Below are 15,327 nucleotides of genomic sequence, written 5' to 3'. Positions count from 1 at the left end.
AAAGGCTCCGCTACACGTTTTCATCTAACCAGGGAGAAAGTATCCCCACCTTGTCTCCATGAGTGCTCCTTTAAGTGATTGCTGGGGTGATGCAGCTGTAGGGACAAGCGGCCGCTCACCTGTTCTGAACCATGCTCATGGCCATCCAGTCTCCAGGATACACATTTTTCCCAATGAGGTCCTTGAACATGATGAATGTCTCCATCAAGAAGTCCTGAAATTGTAAAGCAAAACACACCTGTCATCTTGTTTCATAGGACTGACTGGAAGGACCCAGACCTTGTTGGCTGTTTAAATTTTTTCTTTATTATTTACTTTTAGAGGGGCAGAAAGGGAAAGGGCATTCATTAAATAAATCCAATGGAACCAATAGCAGTGGATTTTTAAATGGAAGCTTCACGTTGGTTACCAGAAGACTGTTTCACAAATACAAGTGGAATGTGACTATGGGATGTGAAAACACTCTCAAAACAAAGCACTAGTAATTCTGTCTCTGGGAGGAAAGAAGTAAATGCATTTATTGATGTCACATTTTTATAATCATCTTCTCAAATATGTATTTAAGAAGGAAATATTCTACACTTTGTGAAGTCATCTCAGGTCATGTAGCAAAAAGTTATTACCATGACCACCTAATTATCAGTACACTGTAAACACAGCTAGTTCATATATAACAGACACATCCATGGGTAGATTAGAGGAAACACAACTTCTCATTCGAAGAGGTTGAGAGTGGACCTCAACACACTCCAGCAGATACTGCTGCAGACAAGCTTGTGCTCCATCTTTGGAGACTGCAAATTTAAGACAAATCCAGATAACCAAGACCAAGACCCCTGGCATGTGGACGCTCCTGAGCTGGAAGAAGCAAAATCATACTCTGTCTGCTTTCAGGAAAAGTTAAAATCCATAGGAAACCCATTTAGAGCTCTTTCCTTAAGCTAGTGGTTTTCAAATTATTTTAACAGCATAATTGTTTGTCCAAAGAAAATACTACTCAGAACCAAATATATAAAATAGGTAAAAATAGAATAGCTGTGGTTGACGTGTGTGTGTGTGTGTGTGTTTATGGTAGAGGATAGTGAGGATGGGAGGAATATAATTTTAAAATCACTACTTTAAGCTAAATTGCAAAATTCTGGAAATGAGATTGGTTCCTTTTCAGCAATCTTTGCTTCTGGGGAAAATTACCTCAATGCTTTAAGTCCCAATTTCCACATCAGCAGAATGGGGATAACATCTAACGCAAAGAGTTACTATGAAAATTAAGTGCACACTGTCTAAAAGATGTTCAGCACAGAGCCTGGCCCACTGTAAGTCTCATTAAGTGCTGGATCATGACAATGGCGAGTATTGTTATTCATCCTTGATATCACCTGGGGAAATGCGGATATCATCACAGGCTCCTTCCCTTCAAATGGGAACAGAGAAGGCCTCCGGCTCATAGATGAAAAACCTAGCTTCTGAATGAGAAGCTATAGCATGCTCTAAGGATTAGGAGAGAAGTTCAAATCCTACTCTGCCACATACTTGCTATGTGGCCTTGAGCAAGCAGATTGTAGACTTGTAAAATGTGACCACTAATTCCTAGGTCATACTGTTGTGAGAATTAGCAACAGAGTATATATGTTCAATAAGTAAGAATTCCTTTTTCTATCTTTCTTCTCACCTTTCCTTCCACTGAGGATCAAAAATTAGGAATCTAATCTTTCTATTTCCATGCTCCAAGACATAGATAACGTAGGGAAAAATCCTGGGTTATTTGGCTTTCCTTTTGTTTTATTTTCTGTGTATCCAGAAAAAGGTTACATTTCTTGCCAATGCTGATCCAGTGAGGACACCATCTCTCTGCTGAATGGCTGAAAGAGTAGGACATTGGCTTCCTAATAATTCCCTTTTTATGGGCCACTCTCTGAGATTGGGCCAATTTTAGTTCCCTTGGCCACTCCAAGGAGAGCTGAAAGTGAGCCTCCGCAGCAGAATTCCTAATTCTAGTAGTAGTAAGGAGACAATGACGGAGGTGACCATGTTGAGGGCAAAGGGACTGCTATACCCCCAGGACAGCCTGGGCTGGGCTTTATGTTGATAAGTCATCTGCTACAGAGCTATGAACCTGTAGGCCACAGTCCACGTGCAGACTGTTCTGTAACAAATGAGTCCTGAGAGGCTAGAAGAGCAAGGGGGCTCAAAGGCCAACTTCCCCCATGTATTTGTGATCATAATATAGAAATAGCTACCTTTTACTGAGCATTTAATATGTGAGAGCTACTGTGCTCTCATTAACCCCTTCCCCACACTATGACATAAATAATTTATCCCCACTTTACAGATGGGGAAACTGAGGCTTAAGAGAGGTAACTTGCCCATGATCACATAGCTTTCCAGTGACAAATCCTGGATGCAAATCCTAGACTGTGTGATTTTATCACTCATGCTCTTAAGCCCCCAAACGTCCATGATTCATCAACAAACATTTGTTGAGGCATATTTAGACTAGACATTCAGGTTTCATCTCTGACAGGGACTGAAGACATGTTTCAGGAGCGGTAAACAGAAGCCTAAATGGAAAACAGAACTAGGGAATCACATGAACATGTTTGTAAACTAGAAACACATATACACAAGGTCCACTGGGACACCTTCTTGCGCTACACTCTTAAGAGCCAAGAGTGTAACATGTCTCCCCTACACTGCCCCCCACCCAGCATTGTGCTGACTCACCACAAGTTCAGAGCTGGTCTGGAAGGTCTCAATATAGAAGGAATAGTGCTGGTCACCCATCTGGTTTAAGATGGCTGTCATACATGCCACAAAGTGACTCTGTAAGAAATAAAGAAAAAATGCCATGAAATAGTGGAGAGAGCACCATGAGATTGATCTTCCCCAATTCCTTGACTTCAGACTGGAAAACACCTCAACCATCTCAGGCAAGTATAAAAAGGCTCCCAAGGATGGAGAATCTCTGCTTACTGGATCAGCAAGTGAAACTTCCCTATGAGGAAATGGTTCCTTATGGCTCGTTTATGGGCTCGTTCTTCAAAAAGCATTTACTGAACACCTATTATGTGACTAGGACTGTAGTGGAAGCTCCAGGTATAGAAAATAGAGCCTGATCCATCACTTCTCCAGCTGCTTGTACTTTGGGAAAAGACCACTGCATTGGTGTCAGAAGATCTAGCCTGTATCGAGATCCTGGATGGGGAGCCTGGGTGGCTCAGTCATTAAGCTTCTGCCTTCGGCTCGGGTCAAGATCCCAGGGTCCTGGGATCAAGCCCAGCATCGGGCTCCCTGCTCCGCAGGAAGCCTGCTTCTCCCTCTGCCTGCCGCTCCCCCTGCTTGTGTTCCCTCTCTCACTGTGTCTCTCTCTGTCAAATAAAATCTTAAAAAAAAAGATCCAGGATATATTTGATTTTTTGATAAATAATTTTATATATCTAAGCCCCAATTCTTTTATCTGTAAAGTGGGACAATAATCCACCCATATCTACCCCCAGATATGGATCAAAAGTCTCCTCTAATGCTTTGAATACAATGAATTTCTCTATAGAGGGATCAGTTGTTGGACCATCATGAATCAGCTAGTGAGAAGCCAGTAGCTACCAGGGACCAGCACTTGTTAAGGGTTTTGGAGGATAAAAGAGATGAGAAGAGGTGGTCCTTGCTCTTCAGGAGTTCATGATCTAGTTGGGAAAGGAAGATTAACATCCGTGAGGGAAAATGTACAAGACCTTTGATCTGCCAAGCAGACCAAGTGTTAGAGGGATTCAAACAAGAAAGGAATCAGTGCAAGGATGTGGAGAAGATGTGGGTCTGGAAGGCTCCAGGGGATCAGAGGAGCAAGAACCACATTCCTTCATGTACCAGAATATATCACACAGCCCTTTCTGCCTTTTCCCTCCCAGATCTTATCAGTCTGTATCAGGGTACATTTTCTATTTAGGCTAGTGTCTGCAAGCAGCATTTAGGGATATCTACTCTGGAAACCTTGTAAAGGAGGTACCAACCATAAATCCACCAGGGGAGAGGAGCCACGCAAGATTGTCTCCTGCAAGAGTCCCATAGGGCTGCCATCTTGGTCAAAGGCAGTCCCACTAGGTTTGGTCAAGGGCAGGCTTGTGGAAGATGGTCTGCTCAATGTGATGCAGGCCTCTCCAGGGAACCCTACTGCTAAAGGGTGTCCAACAAAAGGCATACCAGAGAGGTGGGCCTGGAAATATTATGTGTGAACCAAGAAAATGGGTTTGGTATCACAAACTGCTATTTTTGTTTAAAAAATAATAATATATATATTTATATATATATATAATATATACACACACATATATATAAAGCACACATATGAAAAAATATATATGTATATAAAACACACATATGAAAAGAAATACATCTCCTTGTAGATTACTGCTCTACAGTTTAGTTACAGTGGTGGAGGAACAGCCTCAGTGTCCCAAGAAGCTCCTTCTGTGTTCCTTCACAGGAAGTCTTTTGGATAACTGAATGTTCCTCAAGTTCACATTCCCAAAAGTAACTCCCAGAGATCAGGAGTCTCATTTGCTTTTAAAGGTTTTTTTTTCCCAATTAGGATATTAGGAATAACATGCTTTCCCAGTCAGCAAGACCAGCATTATAATTCGTGGGGCTCAGAACAAAATGAAAATGAAGAGTCCTTGTTAAAAATTATTCAGAATTTCAAGACAGCCCCAGGTGCCATTCTAAGCACCAGGCCAGGTCATACACTCAGCAAGCCAGCCCTGCCTGCTGGTGGCCACCAGCGCGCTCACACTCCATAAATGTTTAGAGAACATGCAAAGCTGGCAGAAAGCGTAAAGCTGGGACTCTCGGGAGCAACAGTGAGGATGCTATGCTGATGGGGACCTGGAGCCTCTACACTGAGGTGAACCGTCCTGGTCATCCAGGGAGGCAAAGCCTCTCCTGCTCAGACCCCCAGGGGGTGGTGATGAGTTTGTGAAATTATTGGTTCTTTTCAAACCAGACAGAACACCACCATCGCTGTTAACTTAACCAGGTCCCTCTTAAACCATCGTGTATCCCTCTGGCCAGGCTGGATGGCAGAAAGGAGAAATCTTAGAGTTCGAGAGGTGTGTGTGTGTGTGCGTGTGTGTGTGCACGCACACACACGTGTGTTTCCTCTACTCCCTCCATCTCTTCTCTCCTTTCCTCAAAGAATTCAGCCTGTGACCACTAGAGGTCTTTTCTTTTCACATGGTAGCTGCCGAGCAGTTTGTTCGGCTTTTTATTTATTCCTACGTGAGCAGACCCACTACACTTCTTGCATATAAACAGTGAAAATTACAACATAAAGGACCCATTATTCCTTCTTTTGGAGTAATTCTGCTGCTGGCCAAAGCCTGGCTCATTTTGCAAGGAAAAGGAGGACATCTCTGCAGGTAATTCTACTGCTTCAAGGTAAGAGATTTGGGTAGGTTTTATTTTTTGTGATCCATGATCTTCTAAGAGAAAATGCTATCGCCTCTCGGACAATAGTTTACTTTTAAAGCTTTGGCTTAAATGAGTCCTCGGATTGTGAGCGTGTGTGTGTGTGTGTGTGTGTGTGTGTTGGAAAATCTACCATTGTCAGAACTGCAGGCTGCCCCAAATGCATAGATACGGAGTGCTTGTTATTTCCAATGGCTTGATTTGAATTTGAAGTGGGGGGAAAAAAAGCAAAAAACAAACCTCAGAGATCAAGTTGCTTGGAATTACCTTGAAAAGGCTGCATTGTCTTAAGCCTTGTTTAGAGAAACTTCCATGCTTCATTTTAAAAGAAAATAAAAGGGGAAAGGGTCCTAGTCCCCATCTAGAGAAAGTGACCATTTTATGAAAGAAACCACTATTTTTTATAAGGACCTGCTCAGTGTGTCAGAGTCCACCAGCCAATCAAAATTACTTTTACCAGCTTGTTCATTTCTTCCTTCTAACTACCACATAGAAAAATCCAGCTCAGTGCCTTACAGCACGATTTGTAGTGCAATGTGACTGAAGTTTGGACAAGTTGCCTGCATTTGGCTGTTAATGAAAAAGGACAGTGTTTTACATCTGTCTGGAAGAACCCCTTTTTTCCTACTCTGGTGTCTAGCCCACCTTAGCACCAAATCTGTCAGAAATCACACTGATGTGATCGATTGATTAGTGAAATGGCATGAGACGCAAGCAGCAGGTTCGTATTCAGAAAAGGCTCCTTTCTGTCATTTATATTAAAAAACAAATAACAAAGCAAAAAAAAAACCCCTCTTTGTCACATAACGAGAGAATGATAGAATAACATTATGCCTCTCTGACGTTTATCCTTCTTTCAGTAATATCTTCAACATGGCAATCCACCTTTTGCTTCCTGCCGCCTTCCCTTTCTATGAGTTTGAGACCTTACTTCTATATCCACCATGTTTTAAATGTTTAGAAAGAGATAGAGGAATGGGGAGGGGGGAGTGACTAGCAACTCAGATACTCCTCACATTGACGTTGCTCAAACTTTATAGCATAGGAGCCAAATCTCCCAGTCCTGTCGGCAACACGGACAAGCCTGAGTACTGCATGGGGGACAGCAGGGTGGAGGGGTCCCCTGCAGTCCAGGCTGGTGAGAATCCCCCTCTTCCCATCCCTGGCAGAAGCTGTATAGGTGACATATATTTACTATCAAGGCATGAGGCAGCCACTCATCCATAGCCAAGCAGCATGCCGGGTGCCTGGATGGGAAATTGCTTCTTGAAACAGAATACCATGGGGACCTGCATCTTAAATCCTGGAGAGAAATTGTATCTGAGACACTGCCACAAACCAGGCAGAGTCACCTCGGCTCCGTTCGGGGCGGTTTAAAATGTAGCTAATGAATCACAGCATGAAGAGACACGGTTTGAAACTAGGTCAAACGTGTAAAAATAAGTGCAATCATCGCAGGCACTTGGCTGATGAGGGGCTACTTAATGCCTTGAGTGGCAGGGCTTATTTGCCACATAGAACCCTCTTCAGCGATCCGCGAAAATCAATCCTCTTAATTAATTCAGCGCATCAGTATGGAGAGAGGTCTCGCACACCTGGGAGAGCACCGAAGCTCCAAAGGAAAACAGCCAGGGTCTCTTCACTGTGTGATGGCAAAAAAGAAAAGAGAAACCCAGTATCCTGTGATTAAAATTCATTAGCTGGGATACTAGGTGATTAGGATCAGGAGAGTAGCCCTCCCCTAATCATTTGGCTCCTTTGCATAAAAAAAAAATCATCATCATATCCTCATATTGATAAGGCCAATAGTTGGGTGCACGTCACCCAACTTAAACATATCTATTTAACCACCTCTAAGGCAAACACACCTACACACACACACACACACACACTCACACACAGTCAAGACCTCAGCGGTGCTGAGTGGACCAGGAAGAGGCAATCGGTTTGCCCTGCCTTGAAAACCAAGCAACCAAGGGGGAGAGGCGCCTGGTTGCTGCAGATGCGTCCCCCACTCACCTGAAATTGTGGGAGGGATGAGCTCACAGAAGGAGGGAAGCAGCTAACTTTGGGAGCTTGCTACCTAAATGCCAACATTACTACGCGATACCAGCTGGTGACATGTTGCTATAGTAACTTCAAATAATGTGCAGGGCCAAAATAAAATAAAATATAGAAAGCGCCAAGGAGAGGAGATGAAGGAAAGTTTTCATATCGAGGGAGGCTCAAAAGGAGATGAAAAGTTCTATCTCTCAGGCCATTTATCTCCTTGGGAGACTAAGAGTGGCCAAATGCCATCCTCAGGTGGCTTCTCCATTCACCCCCACGTCTGCCATGTGGTTATGTAACAGATTTAATTCTTGAGTGGAATTGGCACTGTCTGTGTGGTGGATCCAGGACCGGAAGTGGGAGGCTCTTGTGTTAGGAAAAACAGGGACTCTAAAACCCCTTTATCTCAGAGCTTTGTCAGGTACTCGGAATTCTAGTGTGTAGTGATCTTTGGGGAAACCAGTGTATTGTTCTGTCTTAGCAACCATCACGTTCTGGGCACTGCGCTGGGTGTCAGGGTGCAGCAGTGAGTGGGATGGAGAAGGCTGGGCTCCAAAGAGTTTACACCTGGTTCCACCAGGATGTAGAATGTCAGAGTGGGGGCCTCGGAGCCAGCCAGTCCGAGTTCAAATCTTATCTCTATCTCTTCCTCATTGTGTGACCTTGGGCAGAGTCTTGTGCCTCAGTGTCCTCATCTGTAAAAGGGGATAGAAATGTTCCTTACTTCATACGGGGTGGGTGAGGATTAAATCAAAAAGCACTTAGAACATAGAAAGACCTCGATAATTATCAGCTATTATTGTTGTCATAGTTGCTGACTGTGATCCAGAGAAACTATGCAGATTAGCTCATTGAAATTCCTGACCTGGGTGAGGGAAATGATGACATCACCTACCTATGACTGGCTGTGGACACATCAAGTGCTCCCAATCACAGCTCAGTGCCCTTTGACTCTGAACGTGCCTTGGTTAACAACATGCCCGAAGTCCAGCTGTTAAGTAAATCAAATGTGAGCCTCTTGGACCAGGGCATGCTGGGAGGTTTCTTTTATTTGGGGACAGTTGCAGGCAGGTGGGAAGAGTGACAACAGTGCCCAAATTGTTCAAAAGTGTGAAATACAGCTGTCTTCATCAAAAACTTACTCCCCCAGCTGTTTGGCTTTAGGATGTGCCTGTCTCTGTGTGCAGTGGTGTTCTTTGGTTCCCCAGGGATCCTGCTGTGTGATAGAGTAAACCAAGTCACCCTCTTTCAGGGGCAGCTTCCTGATGGGCACAGATCCCGGGGTTTCATGTGGCCTGCTCCATGTCAAAGGCACAACATCACAGGAAAACAGAAAAGTGCCACTTGGATGCTGTATATTCTGGATACGCTCTGACATATTCCATCCGTACAACATGACAACTCTTGTAGACTTAGCTGCGTGCACCCCTGTCTGGTGCTGTGGGCATTAATGATGGCTCAACTACCCAGCATCACTAGGGCCAGAACTACAGGTGTCTCCTCCGAGAGTGAGCAGGAAGGGAGGGGTAAACAAGGCTTCTTTGAATCAAGGCTGGAAGAGGAGACAATTGGTAACATATACTTCCTTTGAAACTAACACATTCTGATTCTTGTTGGAGCCTCTGCATGTGGCTCTGTGGTGTGGGGTCACTTTAAATCTTCCAAAGGATAGGGGCGCCTGGGTGGCTCAGTTGGTTAAGCGTCTGCCTTCAACTCAGGTCATGATCCCAGGGTCCTGGGATCAAGCCCCACATCGGGCTCCCTGCTCGGCGGGAAGCCTGCTTCTCCCTCTCCCACTGCCCCTGCTTGTGTTCCCTCTCTCACTGTGTCTCTCTCTGTCAAATAAATAAATAAAATATTAAAAAAAAATAATAAAGTAAATCTTCCAAAGGATACAATAGGATCCCAAGGGGAGATGGAAAGCAAGGAAATTCCATTCATTCATTCTTTGTGTTCAGGACTCTACGTTCATCATGTCACTGACTCATCTCAACAACTTCATGACGTCAACTTTATGCCCATTTTACAGATGAGAAAAGTGAAATGTATGGACATTAGGCAGTTTGCCTAGACAGACATTTAGTATATGATGGGCCAGGAATTAAAATCTGGATCTTTTTGACTCCAAAACCTGTGTTCTTTTCATAAATCCACTGTGTCTCCCATGTCAGCACTGTCAGCTCCACCTGGAGAGAGATTTTTGTCCACTTATACATTGCTCTATCACCAGAATCTAGAATTGAACTTCCACTTAGTGTGGGCTCAATAAATATGTGTTAGATGAGGGATTGAATTTATTATAGTATTCCCCATCTCTAAATGACCACTCCAACCTCCACACACAAACTCTGAAAAGTTAAGTTCATGTATAGACCATCTTTGCCTTAAGAGAGTTCAGAAATGAAAGAATTTTTGTTCTACTTCTGAGTGTACTCTATCTTAAATTATATTTGATCAAGCCAGAGTGAGATCATTCTTTCACACATTCCTTAATTCAGCAAATATTTATTGAGCACCTATTATGTTCCAGGCTTGGTTCTAGTTGCAAGGGATACGACCAGGAATGAAAGTAACAAAAGTTGTTCTTAATGAGCTCTCATCCCCATTGGATAGAGGGCCAGGGATGGGGAAACATACTAGAAGCGAGTGAGTACACAAGTAAGATTATTTTGGCAGTAATATCTGCTACTAATGACATATCACCAAGGAATGAGATAGGGATGGAGTGGGAAAGAAACCATTTTCAATAGGGGAGACAAAGGCAGCCTCTTAGAGAGTTGGCATTTGAGTGGAGATCTGAATAATGAGAGTCAGTCATGCAAAACTATGGCAGAACAGCATTCCAGGGCAATTGAACAGCAGATTCAAAGACCCTGAGGTGGGAATATGCTTGGAATGCTGGAGGATCTAAAAGAAGGCCCGCATAGCTAGAAAGTATGAAATGAGGGAAGACACTGTATAAGATGAGGTCAGAGAGACAGGCAGGGGCCAAATCCTGTGAGCCCTTGGGGGTCAGGGGCAAGAGTTTGGCTTTTCCTCCAAGTGCAAAAGGAGGCCATTGATTTGGGTTTTAAAAAGCTTTCTCTTGCTGCTGTATGTTTCCAGAACCCCTCTTTAAAGAGGCGGTTTCCACGTCTTACCACACAAGCCCATCTCCAAGACACTGTACTGGACTTGTTCCCAGGGTCATGAGTCTGTGAAAAGCGCAAATTATGTTTTCAATGGTGACTCTTCCTTATTCGTCGTAGTGTCACCACTCTTCAGCAAATGCTTCTCACTAAATGACTATTTTATAGCAGACTCTGGCCCTCCTTGGGCAGGCAAGAGAGTGGACTCTGGTTTTATGCGGATCCTATCGGTCTTCAAGCTTAGTGGGCTCATCTCCCTGTTATTCAGAGCTGAATGGAGAGGAGCCTGCTCCAGTGGCTCCCAGTCTCTGATTAAAGCCATTCGCATCTGTGGGACCTGAGAAACCTGCTTGCCAGGAAGGGGCTATCATTCAGGACACCCCAGTTTTTAACTGAACGAAAGGTGATTTTTCTAAACACTTCTAATAGAATTTGTGGAGGTGTGGGTGGGGAAGTTCACAAATGCCATTGTAAGAATAGTTTCAGAAACAAGGATTTATTCTCAGCACATATACCAGTGATGGTCCTCCAATCTGCACCAAATGCCTCAGGAAAGGCTGTGGAAAAAAGTCTCTTTGGAGTCCTGGACAATATGGTATTGTCCTCAGCTCATTTTTCCCTGGGTAATAGCAAAGCCAGGAGCATCACTGGGATGTGGGCTCTGGATGAGTATTCTAAGCAGCCCCTCGCCTTCTCTTGCAAACATTTGCATCAAGGTTAAGTAGGACACCAAGATCAACCTCCAACAGAAAAAGTATCACAAAGGGATATTATGTTTCAGGCAGAAGGCACTGTGGGCTACAGGACAAGAACTATCACTTAAAGTGCTAAGTGTGTATCAGGCAGCATGCTAAGCCCTTTATTTATCCATCAGTGAGGACTTTTTATAGAGTTGTGACAAGGGAAGAAAAGAACTGGAAGAAGGAGAAGGTAATATTAGTTGGACATCTATGAGTCAGACACTGTGCAAAAAAGTATCCTGATGGTCACCACCGCCACCAGTTCTTGAGCACTCACTATGGGCCATACACTATATATGCTTTATCTCATTTAATCCTCCCAACATCCAGGTGATCTTGATAAAACCATGTGGACTTTACAGATCAAAACCGAGAAGCAGAGAGGTGACATGACTTGCCTAGATCAGCTTGACCCCAGAAGGCTATTGTTTTAGAAACATGATGTAATCTTAGTAATAGGAAAATTAACCTCAAAGTATAATGAAGAAAGGAAAAGCACACAACATTTTACCTTACTGGGCTCCCTGCCTAACTAGCCTTGAATACAGAGAACATTCAATATTCCACTCAATTCAATAAAGGTCTTGAATATGAAGAAACATTCTAGAAATGTCTTGTGCCTATACAGATAGGGAGGGATGGATGGAGGGATGAATGGATGGGTGCGCAGAGCTAGCTTGGCAGGTTATATAGGGAGATAGACCAGTTGATATGGGTAGACACACAGCTACATAGACAGGCCCAGCTCTCTTAATGACTGTGCTCTATGGTTTATGAGTCTCCCATGATTTTAGTCTCAACTGAAGATAACTGCTCCATTTTCTGCATTGCTTAGGGTGTTAAGGCCAAGAAGGATTCAGAGTGGAACATCAATGCCACATACTAGGAAATTTATCTGGTTTCCCAGAAGCAGCTTTCCTGGAAGGCACTGGACAGGGCATCCTAAGTCCTGGGAGCAAATGTCAGTTCTCTTCAACATGCCCTGAACTCTGGACAAGTTGCTTGATCTCTCTGGCCCTGCTTCTCTCATCTCTGAAACAGGGATACTAGTACTATGTATAGCCCTGCTGTGAGGACGAAGTCAAAGGCAGGTGCAGGGGTCCTGTGTAGAGCCTGGCTCACCAGAGGCACTCAGAAAGCTGTCTTGCAATGCTCAGCCTCAGCCCTCTTTCTGGTTCACCAGAACAGTTTGTTGATCAGCTGGGGAAGTGTGGAGTTAGCTTTTGGTTGACTTGTGGAGGATGATTTAAACCTCCCTGTGGACCTGGAGAACTGCATTGCGGATGATGATTTATACAATCTCTCCCTGCCCTTTGTTTCCCTTTACAAAGCCTCCACATTTGAAAGAGAGGAGGGGAGGCAGACAAATATGTTCACAGACAACCAGGCAGCCAGGAAAGAGGGTTTTCAGGAGGGGTGATTATTTTGTGGATAAAAGGATTGCTTTAGTTTACCCCTTGTGTTTACTTGAAGGAAGTAGAGTGAAGAAGGTCTCTGTCTCACAATTGTGTTTTAAACTTCAAGCCCAACTTTCCAACCAGGAGTCTCCTAACACCTCCCCAACCTCCTCCAAATGGTTCTAGTTGACCCTGCTGCAAGTGACCTGCTGGTCCCAGCATGTTCTGCTCCTTGGATCCAAGTGTGATAATAATGGACTGGGTGTGTGTGGAGGTGGCCTCTTTGCAACACCTCCTTGATCGCTCAGCTCCACGGTGCTCAACTGAAGCAATGACATACTGATGTGTAATTCTTAATCCACATTAGGGAAGGATTTTTCTCCTTTACCTACAGTTGAGTAGGGAAAGGAGAAAGGTTGAGTGAATGGTTGTTCACTCCTCACTCCCAGTTAATCAATCAGTTAGCAAATATTTACTCAGCAGCTATTATCTATAAGGAGCTATATCACATACTTACTACACACTGAAGGTCTCAGGGTATAGGAAAGAATATCCCTCTCTCTCTCTCTCTCTCTCTCTCTATCAATCTATCCATCACTATAGTAATTCTCAACTAGGTCAATCTGTCATAACTGGGGGAGAGGGGAAGGTTGCTACTGACATCTATTGCTTAAAGGCCAGGGATGCTGCTAAACATCCTACAGTATACAGGCTGGCCCCAACAACAAAGACTGACCCAGCTCAAAATGTCACTAGTGCCGAAGTTGAGAAACTCTGATCTGTAGAGAGATACATGTTGTGATGCCGGATGACAGGTGCAAAATGAGTGCTACAAGGAAAGTTTTCTCTAGGCTTGTAAGAAGTGGGAATGACCTTTGTGGGTTGTGATGTTCAGGGAAAATTTCACAGAGAACGTGGGGGTTTGAGGAACTAAGTGATTGAAAGAGATTAAGATAAAAGTGGGAAAGGACATCTTAGATCTATAATAGAAAATACATTTCATTTTATAATTTGGCTAATTTGATTGATTGATAGTAAATGCCTAAAGAACTGTGTGGGAAATGATACTAAGGCCAAGTCCTAGCTCAGCAGGTAAGCGTGTGTTGATTGATTAGTGATGTCTGCTCTAGGCAAGGGAGGGGGAGGGAGAGTGGAGATGCTGAGAAATTGCTGTCCCACTTTTGTATGTGGAACAGGATGAGGAAAGACGCAGAGGTGGAAATGAGCAGAGTGTTTTGGTACAGCAGAAGTTCATAGAGGGAGATCTCGAGAGAGATTCGGAGGGACAGACTGGAAGGGCCTTGAATGCCAGGCTGAAGGCTTTGAACCTCCACCTGCAGGTAATGGGATGCCACGCAGGCATCTGCCTACTGGGTTGCCTTCGGGCCAGTTCTGCTGACAAGGTCTTGAGAATGAAAGAAAGTCACCAAAAGTCCTTGCTCTTCATTTCTATAAAGAGAGTACAATTTCATCTGTTAACAGTAAAAACTGGCAGAATCATCATGCTCTGGCTTTTATGAAGCTGATTCCAATGATGAAAAAAAATCCTATGAAGCTGAACTCAGAGATAACTGTTTGAAAAGCTGACTCCAAGGGTTCACATTAATGAGCTCCTGTAAAGCCCTTTTGGATAGAGCATTCCTTCTGATGTCGTTCGTGTGCAAAAAAAAAAAAAAAAAAAAAAGCCTCAAGGAAGAGGGGACAGAATGGAGTGGAAGACCATTCGTGGGGCTCAGGTTCCAGCTGACCTCCTGATGAGGACACTGCACTGCCCACTGATCTTGTGTTTCCTGTTAGCCCCCAGCTCCCCCGACAGGCTGGCTCCTTAGGCCGTTTCCTTTCTGCCCTGGCAATGATACCTCATTGATTTATTGGTTTGCAATTTTCCAAATGACATCATAGTCCATTTTTTTTTCATTCTTTCCCTTTGCTCACCTCCCTCCTTTTAAATTCCCATTTGTCCCACTTCTACTTCCCTGTCCTTTGGAATGGTAACAACACCTTCCAATTACTCCTCTGCAGTCCGCATTAGCTGCCTGCTGACTCCCTCTCCCCGTCATCATTAATAAAGGTGACACTGCAGCTTGGCATGAGTGCAGGTCCTCCCCCACCTGCTCCACCCCTCCCCCCTTGGAGCCGAAGGCTCCCCAGCCACAGAGCCCCTGCCTTTAATGCTTTCTTCCGGTACCCAGCTCCCACCCCTGTGTTCTAATCCACACTCAATTAAAGAAAGATCAAATGACACAATAAAAATGCCATCGGGAGAGCTGGCCTGGTGGCGCCCAGATATCAGATCAACTTACTACAACCCCATATCTACAAATTCTATCTAGAAAAGAAAAAAAAAGATGTCACAGTTGTCTGGGCTGATTTGTTCTTTAAAACCCCTGCTGACTCTATCACCCTGGCAAGCCTGGAGAAATCCTAGCAAAATTCTAACCAATGTTAAAGCTTAGAATTAGAGAGATGATGGGGAGGGTGATTCTTGGGAGTCCTTGCAAGCCAGTCTTCTTGCAGCACAAATGGGGAAGCCATGGACCAGAAAGGCTGGGTGGT

General features: G+C 44.1%; 1 protein-coding gene and 1 long non-coding RNA gene across 4 annotated transcripts in view; one reads left to right on the top strand and one right to left on the bottom strand.

Annotated features, from left to right (window-relative positions):
- DOCK2 (dedicator of cytokinesis 2) overlaps window positions 1–15,327 on the bottom strand; it is a 404,152-nt gene that overhangs the window by 88,202 nt on the left and 300,623 nt on the right. For all 3 annotated transcript variants that reach the window (XR_013445613.1, XM_036079463.2, XM_036079461.2), the window contains exons 28-29: window positions 2,722–2,820; window positions 120–214 (exon numbers count right to left, since the gene is read on the bottom strand). Coding sequence is in view for 2 of the 3 variants with exons in the window: in XM_036079463.2 (XP_035935356.1) it covers window positions 120–214; window positions 2,722–2,820 (194 nt within the window). In the remaining variant the exon portion in view is untranslated. The remainder of the gene's footprint in view (window positions 1–119; window positions 215–2,721; window positions 2,821–15,327) is intronic.
- The window catches only part of LOC144381091 (uncharacterized), a 95,547-nt gene continuing 85,415 nt past the window's right edge, over window positions 5,196–15,327 (top strand). The window contains exon 1 of the long non-coding RNA XR_013445612.1: window positions 5,196–5,427. This is a non-coding gene — a long non-coding RNA (uncharacterized LOC144381091). The remainder of the gene's footprint in view (window positions 5,428–15,327) is intronic.

This window comes from Halichoerus grypus, chromosome 2 (assembly GCF_964656455.1).
Source record: "Halichoerus grypus chromosome 2, mHalGry1.hap1.1, whole genome shotgun sequence".
Lineage (NCBI taxonomy): Eukaryota > Metazoa > Chordata > Mammalia > Carnivora > Phocidae > Halichoerus > Halichoerus grypus.
The sequence above is the reverse complement of the archived record's forward strand: the minus strand, read 5'-3'. Positions and strand labels throughout refer to the sequence as shown.